Source organism: Crinia signifera, chromosome 11, assembly GCF_055691185.1.
Source record: "Crinia signifera chromosome 11, ASM5569118v1, whole genome shotgun sequence".
In the NCBI taxonomy this organism is placed as follows: Eukaryota; Metazoa; Chordata; class Amphibia; order Anura; family Myobatrachidae; genus Crinia; species Crinia signifera.
In genome coordinates this window covers 25,031,659-25,053,312 of record NC_139227.1, presented here as the reverse complement: position 1 = coordinate 25,053,312, position 21,654 = coordinate 25,031,659, and the positions used below count along the sequence as shown (strand labels likewise).

Genomic DNA, 21,654 nt, shown 5'->3' with positions numbered 1-21,654 from the left:
GAAGCTTTGCGTTTGCTATTACACTTAATAATAAATACAAATATAATAATAATTATTATTATTATCATCAGTACTATTATAATTATTCTTATTATTAATAATAATAATAATAATAAACTATATTTTTATAGTTTATTTTTATAGTTTATATCTATATGTTTAATATGATTTCTTGCTGCAGGCGTGTGAGAAGGGGTGACCATAAATAAGCCTATAATATGTTTTTTATTATACTCTATAAGAGTCATGTGGCTTAGATGCTGCCATACTCCCATATTAACTATAGCCTGTTTCTATTACAGGCCTCTGGGTTACAGAAGAATTTAGTTAGCTGTTTTTACTTGTCACGACTGAGTACAAAATAGTTAAGTTAAATGTGAAAGTGCAAAGGGCAGGAAGCCCCAGCAAACACTGAGCGTGTTACAGTAGGAGATGGTCCAGCTCACAGGGGCTGGGATCAGCTGGCAGGCTCCTGGCTCCGGCTATGGGTGATCACTGCACCCCACAGCATCATTTTGCAATGTACAGTCATTGCATAACTATTACACAGCATGGCAATACACGGCAATCTGCAGGCACTTGTGTTATTTGTAAACCTACTTTTCTAAGGATTATTTTGCATGCATGCACAGATATACTTTCTTTATATGCCCACTACACACTTACTGTTGAACAGCACACACACACACACATGTCCAGGCAGTAGTAGCACGGGACAGGGGATGGGTAGCAGAAAATTATGTGTGAGTGCAGCCCCAGCACCGGGAGCCCAGATGTTGGGGGGTGCTTGTGATCTGATCCCAGTACTGGGGATCCTGGCTCATAGCAGCACGTTACACATCCCCTGCAGCAAAAGACTCAGGCTATAGGCAGGGAAGCGCTCCGTGCAGAAGTTTGCAGCTGGATTTGGGACCTGAAAGAGTTAACGCGTGTCTCCAGTAACCCCATCGCTGCCGGAGAGGATGGCTGCAGTTGCCAATGGAATGGCATGCACCCAGTAAAACAGGGATATATAGTATCCATACATATAAAGACCCCCATGGCCAGTGCAGCCAGCCCCCGCCACACCAAGTGGGGTAAATTAGGGGCAGGGCAGACTCCCCATCAGGGTACCACCGCTCCAGCAAGAGTTAATTCAGACGTAGTCCCATCTGACAGTCAGCTGATCGCCTGTGATTGACAGTCCCGTCCCCCCCTGCCTTCCCCCCATAAAGTTTATATACTATTATGCAAATGAAGCCTGGGGATCCGTGCTCCCATTGGTCCGTCGTCCCCAGTCCGTTTGCCATTTGGATTGTGACGTCACGGCGGCTATAAAACTAAGCAATGCTTTTAAAGTGCCTCCGCTGAGTGATCCCTGATACCCCGGCTCTGCCCGCAGCTCTGTCCCGGGGACCAAGCTCCGGCACCGCCCTCTCTGTCCCAGGGAACCGTCCGCTACAGAGACAAGTGACAGCCCCTTCTGCCAGCTCCGGCAGCGGCAGCAGGATGCGCCAGTGACCGGCTACCCCCAGCCCAGCGCCCGGAGGAGAGTGCAGCCGGTGCGGGACGATGCGCATGTACGCCCCCGGGAGGCTGCACTGAGTCCCCCCCACCCACCCACCCCCCACCCCAGCACTTGTACCGCCGCCGCTGCAGCATTCTGCGCTCCTGGGGCAGGAGCGGGGCAGAGAAGAGAAGCTGGCTCACCCCGGCGCCGGTGCCCCCAGCAGCAGCAGCCTGGTCCCCCCCGTGCCACCCCAGTGGCGGGCTGCGAGCGGCAGGAGGATGGCATCAGAGCTGGCACTGAGCGGCTCCGACCTGCCCACCAGTCCCCTGGCCATGGAATATGTTAATGACTTCGATCTGATGAAGTTTGAAGTGAAGAAGGAGCCGGTGGAGAGCGACCGCATCATCAGCCAGTGCGGCCGCCTGATCGCCGGGGGATCGCTCTCCTCCACCCCGATGAGCACGCCCTGCAGCTCGGTGCCCCCCTCCCCGAGCTTCTCGGCCCCCAGCCCCAGCTCCGGCAGCGACCAGAAGAGCCACCTGGAAGACTACTACTGGATGACCGGCTACCCCCAGCAGATCAACCCGGAGGCGCTGGGCTTCAGCCCGGAGGACGCGGTGGAAGCGCTGATCAGCAGCAACGGCGGTGGTGGCGGCACCCAGCAGCAGCAGCAGCTCCAGGGCTACGATGGCTTCGCCCGGGGCCAGCAGTACCCCTCCTCCGGCGCTGCGGGGGGGATGCCCGGGGAGGACATGGGCTCTGCAGCCGCGATGGTCTCCGCAGTGATCGCAGCCGCGGCCGCCCAGAACGGAGGGGCCCCCCACCACCACCATCAGCACCACCACCAGCACCACCAGCAGCACCCCGGGGTGCACGGAGGAGCCGGGGGGCCACCCTCGGGGCCAGGAGGCGGCAGCTCCCCGTCCTCCTCCTCGGTGGTTGGGGGTCTGCACCCGCCGCCCCACCACCACCATCACCACCACCACCACCTGCACTTCGACGACCGCTTCTCGGACGAGCAGCTGGTGACCATGTCCGTGCGGGAGCTGAACCGGCAGCTGCGGGGGGTGAGCAAGGAGGAGGTGATCCGGCTGAAGCAGAAGCGCCGGACCCTGAAGAACCGGGGCTACGCGCAGTCCTGCCGCTTCAAGCGGGTGCAGCAGCGGCACGTCCTGGAGTCCGAGAAGAACCAGCTGCTGCAGCAGGTGGAGCACCTCAAGCAGGAGATCTCCCGGCTGCTGCGGGAGCGGGACGCCTACAAGGAGAAGTACGAGAAGCTCCTGGGCAGCGGCTTCAGAGAAAGCGGCTCCAGCAACAGCGAGAACCCCTCTTCCCCGGAGTACTTCATGTGAGTGTCCCCATTACTGCTGCCCCCACCCTGCCGGGGGTATATACCATTCTATACTCACCTTGTTACTGTTAGCTGTCCTCACACCCCCACTGGGGGTAACTAGTGTTCTATACTGTCATACCCGCCCCAACTGGGGATAACTAGTGTTCTATACTGTCATACCCGCCCCAACTGGGGGTAACTAGTGTTCTATACTGTCATACCCGCCCCAACTGTGGGTAACTAGTGTTCTGTACTCACTTTATTACTACATACTGTCCTACCCGCCCCAACTAGGGATAACTAGTGTTCTATACTCACTTTATTACTACATACTGTCATACCCACCCCAACTAGGGGTAACTAGTGTTAGATACTTACTTTATTACTACCTACTGTCATACCCAACCCAACTAGGGGTAACTAGTGTTCTATACTTACTTTATTACTACCTACTGTCATGCCCAACCCAACTAGGGGTAACTAGTGTTCTATACTCACTTTATTACTACATACTGTCATACCCACCCCAACTGGGGGTAACTAGTGTTCTATACTCACTTTATTACTACATACTGACCTACCGAACCCCAACTAGGGGTACCTAGTGTTCTGTACTCACATTATTACTACATACTGACCTACCGAACCCCAACTAGGGGTAACTAGTGTTCTATACTCACTTTATTACTACATACTGAACTACCAAACCCCAACTAGGGGTAACTAGTGTTCTATACTCACTTTATTACTACATATTGACCTACCGAACCCTAACTGGGGGTAACTAGTGTTCTATACTGTCCTACCCACCTCAACTAGGGGTAACTAGTGTTCTATACTCACTTTATTACTACATACTGACCTACCGAACCCCAACTAGGGGTAACTAGTGTTCTATACTCACTTTATTACTACATACCGACCTACCAAACCCCAACTAGGGGTAATTAGTGTTCTGTACTCACTTTATTACTACATACTGACCTACCGAACCCCAACTGGGGGTAACTAGTGTTCTATACTCACTTTATTACTACATACTGTCCTACCCACCCCAACTAGGGGTAACTAGTGTTCTGTACTCACTTTATTACTACATACTGTCATACCCATCCCAACTAGGGGTAACTAGTGTTCTGTACTCACTTTATTACTACATACTGACCTACCAAACCCCAACTGGGGGTAACTAGTGTTCTGTACTCAATTTATTACTACTGTCCCATTCCATCACTGCTGGAGGCTATGTACTCTACTCACTTTGTTATCATGTACTGTCCCATTCTTCCCTACTGGGGGTATCTAGCCATCTGTACTCACTTTGTTACTACATACTGTATACTGTCCCATCCTTCCCTAGCCTTCTGTACTCACTTTGTTACAACATGTTGTATACTGTCCCATCCTTCCCTAGCCTTCTGTACCCACTTTGTTACTACATACTGTATACTGTCCCATCCTTCCCTACTAGGGGTATTTAGTCGTTTTTATACACTATGTTAGTACATACTGTCCAGTCCTTCCCTCATGGGGTAAATCATCTGCCATACTCACTTTATTACTATATACAGTGCTTCCTAATATAACTAGAACTACATAAGTATCCCAACCATCCCTACTTGGGGCATCTTAAAGTATCTTCAACTTATCAGTACAGACTACCCCACATAACCCTACTTGGGGTATTTAATCTTCTATACTCGCTATATTACCAGTTTGGGGCACACCAAAATGGTCATGTAGAAGTCATCTGCCCCACTCTCTTAATTTAAGAAGGGGGTTATACTGAGTTCTCCGAAACTGAAGACCCCCCCCCCCTTATTGTTGGAATGTACTGTCGAATGTAACACAAGGGGTGAGAGCTCTTACCTACTGCTCCCACCTTATGCATCTCACCTATCACACAGTATACATTGCTGTCATCGCAGCCACTGCTCCGCTGAGCTGTCATTCTAACTTGGATTTGCTTAGCTTGGATTTGATTGTCACCCCCCTAGGCATGGGCACGTGTTCTTACCTTACATTATGATACACATGCACTCTACACTCCCCACACACACACACACACACTGTAGTCCAGGGATGTCTTATTAAACCCTGACCTGTTAGCATTCACTTCCAGGTTTCATCCTGGAAATTGAGGATGTGCCATCAGTGTGTCACCATTGTTACTGCAGCTTTTCTAGTTACTTTACTAAAAAAAAAAAAAAAATTTGCATGAGGCTCCCTGTGTTTATACTACTGACCCATCAATCTATATTGATGTATATATATAACTTTATATATATATTCTAGTGTCGGTATCTAAACCACAGAAACAAGCTTCGGGGTGTTTGCAAACAATATTTAATTTGATATCATTTGGGAGATTGGGGGTTGCATCAACATTTCTCCTTTCACCGTTTCCCATTCTTTTTCTGAGTTTGTCTGGCACTAATCCAATCCCCTATGCACTCATATGAAGATTGCTCTCTGGTTCCTACCATCCACCTTATGATTCCTATCTGTTTTGTTTTTAAGGTCATGAGCATATGAGGTCGCTGTGGAAAGCAGAGAAATGTTGCCATCCCAAGTTCTTCATATGAGATGCAATAACAAAACAAAACAAAAAATGTGAATTTTTAGACTATCTCGCTGAATTCATCATTTTTGAGCGTTGCTGTCCTAAAAAAAATATATCTATTATAAGAGGAGATGGTGGAAAGCAACCTGCCAAAATGAAGCCTGCATCAAACTTCAGTGTTTCATATGACTTTATGGCCCTAATGAGTGAGACTGGCCCGCCATTAATATACCATCATCATCTCATGCATTGCGCTTGCTGTTGTGTCTTAGCAACAAAGAACTGTAAATTGTCATAAGACTTTATGGAAAAGAGACAATATATTAATAAGAAGGCCCTGCATGCTGGACATGTACGGTATAATTATTATTTTTTTTGTTTGTTTGTTTCGTTTTTTTTTTTTTCTTTTGCTTGGAAAATGGACTTCCTGGAAAAATATGGCATGACATCCATTTTTTATTTTTATTTAAATTTTTTTTTTTTTTTTTTTAAGTTCCTCATCACTTTTTTTTTTTGAGTTGCAAACGAAAAAAGGGCAACCCAGATCCCCCTCTTATAAAAAGTTTGCATCCGCTAAAGAAAGAGAAAAAAAAAAACTTTTTTGAAAAATATGCAAAATTTCAATTTTATTATTATTTTTAATGCACTGATTGCTTTTCCTCCAAAACACAGCAAAATGGATTTTGATATTTAAATGTGGCAAAATGTGTATAAATATATATATATGTATAGAAATATATATAAGGACCTTTGAAAGATGTCTGATAAAAGTAACTCTTATTGGGACTAGGTGCTGTGAGCTCTTGACAGTCGAAACAAATTTATTTTAAAAAAAGAAAATCAAATTGAAACCCTTTTTTTTGCATTTGGTTGCTGTCAAATGTGGAATGCTATGGGTTTGTAGTCCATTTTAGGAATACTTTTTATTTTTTACAATCTGTTTAGCCTTGTTAAAATGTATGCTACGGAAAGGATGTCATAGATTCATTGAAACGAGTTAGATCTGTTTTAGATGTAGAACCTTTTATTGACTGATGCACTAAGTTGTTTACTGTTGTGATGTTGGAAGGGGTTAGAAATTGCATTGGGTCTGGTTTTTTTTAAAGGTAGTTTTCAGTTGGGTATGTGTTAAACCCAGGCTTTACCACTGACTGTATTTGAAAACCAAAGTATTAAAAGGGTAGATACCCTTATGTATATTTATGGGGTATTTCCATTCAAAAATGTATGTTTTTTTTTTTTTTTTTTTTTTTTTGTTCTCAGAATTGAAGTATTTGGGACTGAATTGCACTAAGATATAACCTGCAAGCATATAATTAAATGCAAAACTGTTTAGAACGCTACTACATAAAGTATGAAGTTATAAACAAGAAAATGGCATTACTGCACAATTTTAAAACAATGCAGATTTGTTTTTTTATTATTTACAGTATAATGTTGTGGTGCAGAACTGGATTTTCTGTAATCTCACAAATTCCACAAGTCTTAAAGGCAATAACCAGGAAAATTTATTATCAGGGACTGATAACATGTCTTTTGCAGATGAACGTAAAGTTAACCATAGTAGATAGAAATCCTTGTCAGCTATATTATGTTATTATTTTTCCTATGCATATTTTGCTGTGCAAAATTGTTTTATATTTTGAGTTACTAAACGACATGTGTTGTATTTCGTGCTCTGTCATTTTACTTCTTTGGTCATGTCAAAAAGGAAAAAAATTAATCTACAATAATAAACTGCAGTTTTTGATTCGGTATCCAGTTTGGATGTATAATTTTGTGTGTGTGGGGAGGGGGGGGGGGGTAACTGTTTTTAAATGATACTTTTTAAATGAGGCATATACATTAACATTTGATTTATAGTAGAGGCTGTTGTGAAAAATACCCAGAATTCCGAGGTTATCTTGCTAGAATGCTAAATATTTTGACATGTAGATTTTAACATACATATACTAATTTACTTAAATTTGGAGAAGCCGAGCTTCTTGCCAAATTTCTCAATGATATTATTTTTGGTCCTCTGCTCAATCTAAGGGTCACTGTGTAACTATTGTCCCCACTCTGTCAGGACTCTCCTTGCTAAAATGTGCACATTGCAATCTGCTTATTATGATAATTTAATGTATTCAGTGACTGTCCTGTAACACTGTATATTATATATATATATATATTTTTTTTTTTTTCTAAAATCCTGTGTGGATAATGCAGACAGACAGTATTGCAGTGACAGAATAAGCAGTGACAAACTTTGAAAGGAAGTCTCCCAGCTGCTAATTGCAACAGTAATTAGTGTCATGATCACATATCAATCTACTGCTGTAAGATAGTGTGCAGGAAAATCATTTCCAACCCACATTAACGCATACAGTAGGTGTGCATCAGATTCTTTTTTGTATAGATACAAGACCTTATGTCTCTCATGTTATAATATATATATATATATATATATATATATATATATAATCACATGTATTTAATTCTGTACATTATATTTGGAAATGTTTTACAGGATCAAACTGCTCACTGACATTTCCTCACTAGTTATTTTAATATGAGCACAATTTCCTTAGCACACCTCTGCTATTTGTAAAGTAAAATCACCATTGCTACTCTAATGATCACTGAACCGTCGCCCTTTGACATTTGACCTTTTGTGTTACACCGTTGTTTGGATAATGATTACAGATCCATATTCTAGTTAATTTAGCTTCATATTCTAGTAAATCTTTAGTGAGAGGGTAAACAGTGTTGCATTTGGAGAGACCTCATCTGCAAATACAATCTCTCCTTATAAATAAAAATAAAATGTAAAAAGTCCAGCTGTAGTTTCCTTCCCTGCCTGCCATAAATCAAATATTTACATTTTTCTCTAAATGAATGTTTCTGTTCTGTAGACTTCTACAAGCCCCCAAGCAATGAAAGTGTTAAATGTTCTACTGTGACATCCTGCGAGTTAAGATATGACAGTAGTCACAATAAATTCTAGAGTACATAGACCGGAGGATTTTTATAGTTAACATGCAGCCTGTTAACCCCTGGCTTGCCATAGCCTCTGATTTTGGTTCTTTCTCTGCCGCTTATGTAGCAAGAGGGGATGTCAAGTCTGTTTCTGTAAACATCTGTCCCCTCAAACACAAGCTGTGTCTGATTCTCCACCACCCTCTTATCTTAAGTACATAAAGTTGCAAAATATGCTCCTTCACCCTTTATCCTCGATTCCTTAACCCCTCGCGGGACTGTGAATGTAATGGTAAATCCCTGTTGTGCTGCCGTGTGGATACTGAGGCTAGAGACATGTCGGACTTGGTGTTTGGCGTTTGCTTAGGCAAGGTGTGGGTTGTAGGACATGCGGTGTATAGTGGTGTGTGTGTGGTATTCTGGCCAAGAGTGTCGCCATGTTGACCGTGTATTGATGGTTCTGAATGTAGACTCTTGGTGATTGAAATCGGCTTTGGGGATTAGGTGATCTATAGGGAATCCATAAGATGCATTTGGCAACATGCAGCGTTTGTTTGTATTCCAAACCATCAGAACATTGGTTGAGTTGTTATATATACATATACCAATCACACAGGACTGATCCACGTCACCAGTGCATTTGCAAAGGACACAGACTGGATATCTAATATAATACTTGTGCTATATATAATATATATATATATATATATATATATAATCTCATAGAGAAATACTATTGCTGTCACATTGTCAGAGATGTGGTGGAGTTTCAGATAGAACCCCAGCTCAGTAATGTCACCTGCTCATATGTACTGCAGCTGCCATAAAGCGAAACCTTTGACATTCCCCAATTATGTTTCACAGCAGGTAATTAATATACGATGCCTCGTGAAGGTGGGGATCATTTAAACATTTCATACTGTGCGTTATTTATGGCAGGGGTGCTTCTAAAATTCCCATGTCTGAGCTTCCAGATGAATATAAAATAAATGAAACCGCACAGAACTATTAGGCAGCATCTCTGCACCAGAATCTGTAATCAAGCGCGTTTAACAGTCATCTTAATAGCGAGAGATACCGTTTGCCATTAGGTCAATAGAAGCACACCTTTCTGCAAGGTATCCGTGACTTACCACAATGTTACGGGTGGAGCATTCCAGCCTTTGATGTGGAGTCATTCGTAATATTTGAAAAAATATATCCTTGAAGGGAGAATAGAATATCATATATTCCCTGCTTCCTGTAGTAAGTTAGTAAATTATGTATAGAGTACATTAGAATTATTTTTTCAAACACTGTAGATTGCTATCCTCGAAGCGGAGCGTGATTTGAAAGGAAATCCTTTATTTTGTTTTTGTTTCACTAAATATATATATATATATATATATATATATATATATATATATATATATATATAACTTTCACAGTGTGAATTTTAACTCACATTAAGCAACACCTGCTTGGAAGCTGTCCAAGTTTGTGCCACAAAATAGCGTTTCTTATTTATTTTATGCAGAAAACTTACGTTTAGTGGCAGACACATTTTGAACACCGCAGCTGTTGCGAAATTGTTGTGTATCATTTTAAAGTGTACGTTACACTTTTTTTCCCCTCTTCTCTAGAGAGGTTTCCGTGTCGTTCAAGTACACAGTTCCAAATGAAAAACTTCTGATATCTATATATATTTTTTATTTTTATTTTTTTAAATAATTTTCTGCCGGTTTTGAGCTGATATTTTTTGAAAGATGATATTTTTGTGGAATATATTTAAAATGTGTACTTTGTTTAAGCCTTTTTTGCCTTTTATTAATTCTACTGACATTAAAACAGGCAAAAATAACATAATGTTTTTAGGCCTGTGCCGATACTGCAGCTTAAGTATTTTCAAATACAAATCTGTTAATATGCACTGTAAATTAAATCAATATTTATTTTATGCAGCAAAGTGTTTGGCAAGCCCGTGTCAAGCCAGAGATTAATATTAGCCAGATGACAAGGGTCAGGCTGGGGGTTACGTGGCTAACCAATCAGGCAGTCCCTGTGTTTAATGATTCATTCAGTTCAGCACACACCTTCATGTCTTTCTCTGATACACATATATTTTGCAATGCCCCCTCTTGTGTATGATTATACCCATTAAAAAACAAATTGATAAGAAAATGGGTGCAAGAGTCTATAAGCAGCCTCTGATAAGATGCCCTCATTTACACAGCTGACATACCATGAGCAGTCTAGGAATGTGATTTACAATAATGTCACTTAGATCACAGGAGTTTGCAGTAAGAGTGCTGAGTGCTCAAGAATATCATTATCTTATTACCGTGCCCTGATTATTATTTTTTTCATTGAGAAAAATTCAAATAAATCATAAATCTGCATTGGATGTGACGCTGAGGGAAATAATGCACTATGGAAAGTGTTCTCAGCAAACAGAAACTAGATATACTTGCAGTTGTATTTATCGGTATATGTTCTGTGATGTTATCCTGCTTAATTTCATAGCGCAACATTTTCCAAATGGTTTATCAGCCTTATACTTGATTGACGCATTTGAAAAGTCAAAAGTGTTTGCGGTCTAGAAAACAAGGCTTTTATTTGGCAGAAAGAGTAACTAACAAAGTTACCCTTAACCTTCTTTTTGCCTATTATGTGTACATAGCACCGATTATACCACATATTTCAGACATATTACAGAAAATATTTTTTATTCATTTTCTGGTGACAAATAAATACAGGTACTGTGTAATGGTTATGGCACGGGCGTCATGACCAAAGTGTAGAACAAGGCCATTTTTGTTGTCTATTCACTCTCTGTGGATAAAATACAATATGATAACCTGTCTATTTCATAATATCTGTCTGTCTATCTATCTATCTAAATATATATTATTATTTATAACAGTTCCTTATATAGCGCACACATATTCCGCAGCGCTTTACAGAGAATATTTGAATGTTCACATCAGTCCCTGCCCCAGTGGAGCTTACAATCTATATTCCCTACCACGTGTACACGCACACACAGACATTCTAGGGTTAATTTTGTTAGGAGCCAATGAGCATACCAGTATATTTTTGAATTGTGGGAGGAAACTGGAGCACCTGGAGCAAACTCACGCAAGCACGGGGAGAATATATAAACTCCACACAGTTAGAGCCATGGTGGGAATGGAACCCATGACCTCAGTGCTGTGAGGCAATAATGCTAACCATTACACCATCTGTACTGCCGTATATGTGTATATATATATATATATATATATATATAATCATATTACTAAGAACTAGAACAGAGCTGACGTTAATAGCTATGTACATGCATGTGTGTGTAAATATATTTATTTATCTATATATATATATATATATATATATATATATATATATATATATATATATATATATATATATTACACACACAGAGACATTAGGCATATAAGACACTTTTAGGTGGGGACCACATAGATTTAATCAGTTAATCACACTTCCTTTTGCTGCATGCCTCCTGTCTGTCTACATATATATCACCTCATTTTCCACTGCAGGTAGATGTGTTAAGTTTCAGATGTAGTATCTGCATGTGAGCAGCTTGGGTTATATATACTGCTATGAAAGCAAGACGAGGCATTATGGAAGCCGAAATCAGTGTGGATGATACAGCAGAGAAAGTCTCATTTACTGTAAACTCCAAGTAAGCAGAATTTAACACATAATGAGATTTTCAGCAGGCCGGTTTAAAAGGTGTTTTTCCCTTTTTAAAAAGTCAATAGACTTTCTTTGGATTATATCCTCACTGTCAGCCTGGCAGTTTTAGTAGGCTAGGCAAGGTCACGCTGTCACACACTAAGGAGCACATATGTTCCTTGATAATTATTCATCTGCAGACAACTTTCTCATCATTTTGGAATGGGAGGGTTTTTTTTTTTGCTTTACCCCTGAGCTCCTGATTACAGGGAGAACTTAAAATATCGTCTGCAGTGGAATCATTTCAGGCCTGAGTTATATAGTCCATGATTTCACCACGTTTTCTAGAATTTAAATACACCTGGTATAATACTTTACTTTGTGTTATATAGCCCTGTAAAATTTTATTGCAGTGATGTTTTATGTAGGGGCGGGAAGTTGAAACACATTTACTACATTAATCCTTTAACACAAATTTTACTTTATTTTATAATAATAAAATATGGAAAGTTGCCAATATCTAAACCCTTATTCTTATTTCCTTTATCACGCAATGACCATGTGGCGTACACAGTTTTGACCATTGTGCATGTACTGTATAGTTTATACTGGCCATGGAACACCTACATTGTATCTTATGGCCTGTAGCGTTCCATTGCCAGGACGGACTTTGGTTTAATTCCTACATTTTCGGATTCATTATTCTAGACAGATTTATTTATTGTTAACCCTTATACAGCGCAACATCCTACCTCCCACTTTACAGAGTCTCCTCACTTATGCACATATACCGTTGGCCTGAGAGCTCTTTGTTACAGAAAGCTGTGACTCATTCTCCCTATATAACAGACATTCGCTGTAGATGTTTATAACATTACTATGACACAACTTGACCACAGGTGACAGACTCTGAACAGTCATTGTATCAAAATGTTTATAATTCACAAACATATATATATATATATATATATATATATATATATATATATATATATATATATATATATATATATATATATATGAAAGATAGATAGATAGATTTAGTATATATATATTTTTTTTATATTCCCTAAGTAAAAATGGTTGTAGGACAATAAGTCTTGCAGTGTGTTCTAAGGCCATTAGATCAATCCTGGTGAACACCCCATTAGCTTGTCTTAGTGGGGCACCCTGATAGAACGTCCTGTTGTCCTGTACGATAGAATATGGTTGGTAAATGTATCGGCAAGTGTAATGTAGTATATTGGAAAGTGGGGAGATTGAGGATCCAATGTTCTAAGGTCAGACAGGCTGGGCCATAAACTGAGGTGTCCAGAGTCAAGTATAATCGTAGTTACACTGGTAGTAATATAAAACATTTCTGCAGAATAAAATAACACCGGTTCCTAAAAATGTCGATAACCAAAGATAAAAGTGTTGTTCTACCTAATAGAGTAGGGGTAATTGGACATCATTTAAACATAATTTATATGACGTGCTTTGTCTATTTTGTAGTATTCCTCAAAAGGAGGCTTTTTTTACTTTTCAGTGAACAGCGATACATCCTTGTATAGGCGGACAGTCCTATTACTTTGTACTTTTAGGGGTAGATGTTGGAAAATACAACTTTACATCGAATGTGATTGAAAGTGGGACTTTACTTTGATCTGTTTCTGAAATGAAGTCTTAGTTTCAGTTCTGCATCACATTCACAATGAACCAACTTTGCTGATCGAGTGTCTCTTTACCGCTGATCCAGAAAACATCGTTTATCCAGGCGTGTACGTTTATTATTTGACGGTCAAGTTTTGTGTATCGTTACATTTGCTCCGATCAATCAGATGAAAGCTGTCGCTTTAGCACATGTATGCAGATTGCACTACTGTATGTTATAAATGAACCCTTTCAGTTCCAACGTTGCTGTGAGGGATCGACGAAATATCCATTAACAATGCCAGCGCCGCTCACAGCGACTGTTCATTGTTAGGGTGCAATATTTAAACTTAAACTCTGAACTTCAATGAATTGACTTGGCTTTATTTGTATTTATGGTACTTACGTATTTGCCGGGCGCCCACTGGGCTGTTCTCCATAGTGAAATCGCATCGCATTGCATCGCACGCCGTGTATAGAGCCGTGAGATGCGATGTCCCTTTAGTTAATATTAAGTGCTTATACAATAAAATATCGCATGGCATCGCATCTCACGGCTCTATACACTGCGTGCGATGCGATATTTTATTGTATGGTCACCCATGTAGTTAATATGAGCTTATACAATGAAATATCGCATGGGATCGCACGGCACCATACACACTGTGCGATCCTTTGCAATGCGATATTTTATTGTATGGCCACCCATGCAATGAGATATGATGGGTGCTTCATTTTTTTGCACACCCCCAGTCTCCACGCCACCACGAAGCATGGTGAGCGGCTCCAGAACGCGTCCTCCCTACCTTTGCATACCCCTACTATCCATGTCGGCCTGGAGTTGATTTTATATAGTGCCTGAAGCGTGGCGAGCGGACGAGGATTACTTTACATGTATTCCGCGTCCCCTCGTGGGGCTCGCCGTGCTCGCCACGCTTCAGGCTTGGTGGCTCGCTGCGCTAGCCACACTATATAAATTCAACTACACACCGATGTGGATAGTGGGGGTATGAAAGGGTCGGGAGGACGCTTTCCGCCACCCCTCACCACGCTTCAGGGTGGCGTGGATACTGGTGGTGTTTTAGGAACAGATTCTACTCTCTCTCTATAGTAGTCATGGAATCCCAAGCGGGAGAGTAGCCCCTGTAAGTTGGGATCCTGGCTGTCGCGCAATTTAACAGTCGGGATTCCGAAGTCGGAGTACTGACCGTCGTAATCCCGACTGACAGCAGATCATCCAGCACCTGAGGGAAGAATTGTCAGAATTATATACATTTGAAATTACACAGTCAACATCAAAATAAAAGAAACGACATGCTCCGGATCTCCACACTGACACAATGTGCTCCGGATCTCCACGTCAAAACCGTACCATGCGATGTGATGAGATTTCACTACACTTATGTACGTAGGCTAATTGGGCACCCGGCAAATACATAAGTACCGTATTTATTTATGCTATAAGAGAACAGTCGCTTTGAGCCATGCTGGCATCTTCAGCGGATATTTTGAGATTGGCACTCAAAGGGTTAAGCCCATAGGAGATGTCCAGCCAAAAGCGATTTTCAATAGCCTTCTGTCTGCCTTGTTAGTGAAACGCTACCATTCAAAAGAATAACATCATTTAGCTCCTGGGACATAACATGACCCGGGTTTATGATACATAAAGTGCATCTGAGATACCCAGTACAGGTGTCACTGTGCCACAGGCCCAGATGGAAGATTTTCCGTTTTAACCCTTTCTGCATTGAGCTGGTGCTCTGCTATAAAATGAGAATAGAGGCATATCAGCGCTTGTTAATTAACTGCCTGATACTGACTAGCCTGCGCTTGGGAATAGCAAGTCTCCGGAGGAACCCTGCAAGGAAATAACATCTTCCAGACTTTGTAAGCGTGGTTGGATAGGAGGGAAAGGAAATCGTCTCCTATTCAGCCGTTCACGCCACCTATTTGCGCTGCTCCCCCCAAAGGCTTGTAATCTGATTCAGTGTATAATGAAGTAGCTGCATTGTGCAACATTGCAGCCCCTGTTTCAGACTGTGGCCTTCACAGATTCCGATAGATTTCAGATCTGCGGTGTAGAAGAGTGTGAGAAGGGCGGTGAGCTCCTTGTCTGCCGGAGCATTTGATAATGGGATTATGGGAGAATATAATATGTTAATTAAAGGCAAGAACATTCAGGGTGAAAGATCAAAGACGCCTCCTTGCAGTAACTACAGAGAGGGCAAGATAGTGCTGTCTCTAATTGTTACATACAGAAGGATGCAAACATCTTACAGGTACTGTATGTGCTTGCAAGCTCAATGTTACAAAACCTGGTCATACAATAGAGCATGAATGGATGATAGAGGAAGGTGAGGGTTTCCTCCAGGTCAGGAATTCACTCAATGTCTCCTCTTCCTGGTGAATTTGGTGGTACACAGTGCACATAGCAGATGAGACGGTCGGTGGCATAAGTTTGTCCCAGTTGACCGGAGGCAAGATATTAAGCCCCACCACTCACACACACACACACACACACACACAACCTGAAATATCTATCTATATAGTGAGAACACATATATATATATATATATATATATATATATATATATATATATATATATATATCTCAGCCTCAGGAGCGATATCAATGGCTTTCAATTAAGTGATTTAAACTTGCAGGGGAGGAGAGGTGCCCCCTTGATGGCAGGAGCCTGGCGGCAGATGACTCCATTGCCTCCAAAAGTTCTTCCTCTGGAGACGGTGGCTACTTGGTGAGGCCTTCTTACTAATCAGCTGTACAGTAGGTAGTCCATAATGTGTGAATCCCATGATATGATGGTCATCGTATGCCAATAATCAGGGGCGAATTTAGGGGTCAGGCCGCCCCTAGGCACAACATTTTTGTGCCCCCCCCCATTTTAATGTAATCATATGTACATTGTTATTTATATATTCCATTAAAATTTTACTGTAGCCCACCTTAATATTTTTTTAAGCACTCTGGACTGCTCACGGTTCGGAGGACCCGGAGGGAGGGAGGCACTAATTAGTACAGTGATTAGCACAGTGTCTCCGTCAGTCTCTCTCCGGCTCACACACTGTGACTAACAACTGAGTGCAGGGGGGATCTGCGTGCCACTCAGCTCAGCTGTTTGATACACAGCAGCCAATAGACTGTGTGTGTGTGTGTGTAGAGTAGCCAATGGGCAGGAGCCGGCAGCAGTGAGTCTGAGCCATTTCTGGAAGCGCTGGGGGACCATCGGACCCAGCCACTAAGCGGTGATGTAATGTGCATGGCAGAGTGGGTGGGCAGTGGCGAGTGACGAGTGGCGCTGCCGCCGACATATGATAATTCATGTCTGCGGTAGCGTCACTCGCCGCTGCCCTCCTGCTGTGCCATGCTGCTATTTAACTGAATGTCAGCCTGCCTGCCGCCCTTAATTGGTGCCGCCCTGAGGCCGGTGCCTCACGGGCCTAGGCACAAATCCAGCCCTGCCAATAATGCATGGGGCAAGGACCACCTGTAATTCCCCAATATGTTGTCCACCACTGATGTATAAAGTGTAGAAGTCTGATAGATGTAGTTTTTTTTTTTTGCATCGCTGCAACGGGCAGTAATGGAAAACAGAAAGACAAATTGTTTCGTCACAGGAAATGTTTTTACAAGGCAATTTTCTGGTGTATCTGAGCGTCGTTCTAGAGTAGCGGAACACAATCTCTTCTCCTGAACAGTTCTATTCACCAAACAGTCAGAGAAGGAAGTAGTCACTATCAAGGTGTGATTTATCATTAATAGTGCCAACAGTTGTATGTAATTCATCTGTGATGGAGTGCTTTACAAATTGTGCTGACAGGTCCTTGTATTGTCCATACACTACTTACCCATGTATCTAGTCTACTAGATGGGGTACAGTAATATGTCCATTTGGAGCCTGTACATAAGAATGCTTTTTTTTTGCACAGTGGGCTATACTGTTCTTTATATGCACCCTGATATAAAACTCAAGCCACGCCCCCACTTCTGATTGGTCCACTACCCTGGGATTACCCTGGGATTAATAGAGCAGGGATATTCGTCGGTGGGAACAAAACCACTGGTGCCATCGATGGGCAGTGGTGCCGAGAGGCGGGGAGAGGGTACTAATTACCCAGGCCCATGTCTGGGCTGCAGTGTGGCCAGGAGGTGCTTATTTTTTCTGTATTTTATTCTAATGGTGCATGGCCATGCCTCCAAAAATTAGACCACACCCATTGAAAAGTACCTGGGCCCAGTCAAACTCTCTACTGACTTGTCGATGGTAAACCCACTGATGGCCATTGATACACGACGACATATAAAAATAATGGAGGCTAATCTTTGCGCTGACGGGGCAATTTATTGATTAAGGTCATTACTTAGAATGTGAGCTACACTTTTGCAGAAATGTAACAGTGTGCGGTGAGCAATGTATTGAATGATACTTTAATAGTATAAATATTATAAAGCATAAATACCAAATACCACTTGCGCTTTTTCTCAATAGAGGTCGCAAAATGCTAAATCTATGGAATCTCCATTTATTGTTAAAGAAGAAATAAAAAATATATATTGGGAACACTTCCGATAGTAAGGAGAGGTGATTTTGTATTTGAACTGCACAAAACTCACTTTAAAGCTTATTTCAAAAGGAACTCTGAGAAAGAAAGATACAGATATGATCAATAAAATCCCTTCCCCCATCTAGTACTGTACAGGGGTGTGTACAGAATTGTGGGCACAGTGTGGCTGCAGCACCCAATTGGCATAAGCTCAGAGTAGGGCATTTATGCATGAAGGGGTTAATAGTGCCAGTGCCACAGGAGAACTTTGTACTCCTTAATTAGTCTTTGTACTGAATCGGAAATGGATATCTGATTCCTTGCTACATATTACTGTATATTTGCCATCCGCAGTGTTCAGTTATGTTTCATATTAAAGAAGCCTTTGTTTTAGGCCGTCAAATTTTAAGAATAATTAATATGTTTTCTTAAAGATATGTCAATCCTGATGATTTTCTCTGATGCTAGACTATCAGGACGTTCACCATCTCTTTCTTCACATATATTCAGCCATATTATCTGCTCCTCTTCCTCCTATTAAGTGATTATTGCTTCTCTGTTCCATCTCTCATTTTCCTCCAAGCAACTAAGCCACCTTTTCCTCACTTATCCAATTTGCCCACACATATCCCACTTTTCCTGCTCCATACTCTGATTCCCTTTCATATTATTACCTGGTTACCCATCATTCAACGGGTCCTCCCCTTTCACCCCCGGCCTGTGGACATCTGCTCTTTTCCGTCCAGGATAATCTTAGCTCCTGGCCTGCAGAGGGCAACGTCATCAGTATGTGCAGCTGTCCCATCCATTTGTCGCGCCAATGGGAGCTGATAGCCAGGGGAGGCGGGTCATTCTGCAGGTGGTACAGAACCTCCACAGTTATGATATAGATTCTGACAATTTCCAATCTGACCGCTGACTATGAAAAGAAATTAAAACGAGATAAGAAATTGGTTGAAAATATATATTTTTAATGACCAATACTTTGGCCTACTAAATGCAACTTTTCTATCCTGCCAAGTGGGACCTGCCCAAAGGGTGGGCATCCAATGGAAGGGGTTGGGCATCATGTGGGGGACCACAACCCTTGTTGTCATCATTTTGGGGTGTGCCCAGTGCTCCCTGTGCAGCTGGGCAGCCCCCGCTCCTGTCATTGTACTAGTAGATACCATGCTCCTCCAACTGTCCCACCAAGTCCGCAGGACACTGCAACCCGTGGGTGAGACAGCGGGACAGTGTCCAATTAGCGGGACTGTCCCACTGTAAAGATTTAAAAGTTATGGTACATGTATTGTGTAGTTTAATAGTAGTAGTAGTATGTAATATTTTTATTTGTCAGTGTATGTAGATTTTTTTTACTGATGACCCAAATTTCTTCCAAGTCAATTTACCAAAGGCTTGCAAGCATGGTTTCCCCATTCATTTACTCTTAAGTTAATGTCAAATGTACCTCTCCTTCTCCCCCCCCCCCCCCCCCTCCTCTGCGCCACACCTCCACCACCACACCTCCCCTCTCTCCCTACCCCTCTCTCTTCTCTGGGGTATGTTCACTAAAATGCTGGGATATATCAGTGGAGATGTTGCCAACACTAACCACTAAATATACCCATATCCTCCCTCCCCCTCTCTCTCTCTCTCTCTTTCTCTCTCCTCTCTCTCTCTCATTTTTTCCACATTACATATAAGAGTGATCCAAGAGCGCAGTCTTACTGTTTATACAACTGCTTTGATGAAATATACTTTGTGCGCTCTCGGGTATCTTTGTGCTAGAGCAGTGGTTAGAGGCCTGGTAAAGCGAGAGACTGACTTCAACTCCTCGTCAACCCAATCATAACAGTAGCAAACTAGGATTTTTTTTGGACTCTATTCAGGTGTGAAAATTGAATAGCGTTTTTTTTTTTCTTCTTCTTCTTCTTCTCTCCCTCATGAAACTGAATGCATTAATAACAGCATCTCTGGCATGAAAGTAGAGGTCATATTGAGGAAAATGACACCGAATGTCTAAAAATGTCATCTACTTTAAGAGATCCCGGGCACCAAGCCAGCAGTAGCATTTAAGGTAGTCCTGAACGTATGCTCCAAAAATAACACCCTCCAGGATCTGGAGTAGAAGTCTCGAAGTGACACCTTAAGCTGAGGAAGATATCATTTGCAGCCTATCTTTTCTCAATAAACATATTCATATGGCTTTAGTTTAATCAAGCAGAGGTGTTGTGGTCTTAATCAAAATGCATCAATGGGAAGCACTATGCTGGTGTGCCATTGTACGGCGTTAATTGTGAGCTTGATGTAAAGCCTGACCATCCAAGATAAAGTCCCCCTACCATCCTTTTAATGCAGAAAGCCTCATCGAATATTCCCCATGCAGATCTGCTCTCCACCGCGGCCCTGCTGGGTTCATGTTTCCATAAGCCTCTTACATTAAACGAGAGAGTGCGGCTGATCACCGTACATCAGCCGTGCTGCAAGAGGAATCCCAGCCGCCAGATCCCAGTAGATTTATGTATAGGCGCTCTGCTGAATGGTATATAGAATAGAATTCAAAGTGTACAATGCACACAGTAATGAATTAGCTTGCAAGCATTTCTAGCAACAACACGTTGTGGCAGTGTTAGATAGAATATGATACTGGACTGGATTATTATATCATTTCAGAAAGTTCTTTTTTCCCTTTTAACCTCATCAGTACTTTCTGCATTTTTTTGCTACTATTTTCCTGCATTTTTAATTATATATATATATATATATATATATATATGTATCCCCAATATTCCAACTCGCGCTAGAGCCTATTTAACAGAAGAAATTTTTTGTTTTGCAAAGTGATAGATAATTATACGTATGACAGCCTCACCACTAAGTTCCCTGAGAGATAGGGAACGAACAAAGCCCAATGTTTTTACCCAATAGTGGTATGGCGCCAATAACAAAGTCCAAGCACAATAGTTTGCAAATTCCGTATCCAGTGAAGTAATACAGGAGGTCTTTTTCCAATGATTTGTTTATTTAATATTCTTCACAGGATAAAAAACGCTTGTAGACAATCCCAACGCGTTTCGTCTCACAGAGACTTCATCAGGGGAAATACAATAATCTATGAAGTTGCAGGTATTAGGATTCCTGTCAGCCTCCTTTAAATCGTGCTAAAATTAATTTTCCTAAAAACGTGGATGATGATTCTTCATCTAAATAAAATAAACATGTATATCTCCAAAGAGACTCCTGTGTGCTTCAAAGAGGCTAGCAGAATGCTGATGAAGTCTCTGTGAGACGAAACGCGTTGGGATTGTCTACAAGCATTTTTTATCCTGTGAAGAATATTAAATAAACAAATCATTGAAAAAAGACCTCCTGTATTACTTCACTGGATACGGAATTTGCAAACTATTGCGCTTGGACTTTGTTATTGGCGCCATACCACTATTGGGTAAAAAT

At 41.7% G+C, this 21,654-nt stretch overlaps 1 protein-coding gene across 2 annotated transcripts in view; it reads left to right on the top strand.

The window, feature by feature from the left end:
• The first annotated feature begins 1,327 nt into the window (after nt 1-1,327).
• MAF (MAF bZIP transcription factor) overlaps nt 1,328-21,654 on the top strand; it is a 61,373-nt gene continuing 41,046 nt past the window's right edge. Inside the window, exons 1-2 of one of the 2 annotated variants that reach the window (XM_083165266.1) lie at nt 1,328-2,837; nt 5,343-7,142. In XM_083165266.1, coding sequence (XP_083021392.1) covers nt 1,768-2,837; nt 5,343-5,349 — 1,077 coding nt within the window. In that variant the 5' untranslated portion in view covers nt 1,328-1,767 and the 3' untranslated portion in view covers nt 5,350-7,142. Of the gene's footprint in view, nt 2,838-5,342; nt 7,143-21,654 lie in introns of those variants that run through there. The other variant, XM_083165265.1, reaches the window with a different exon arrangement.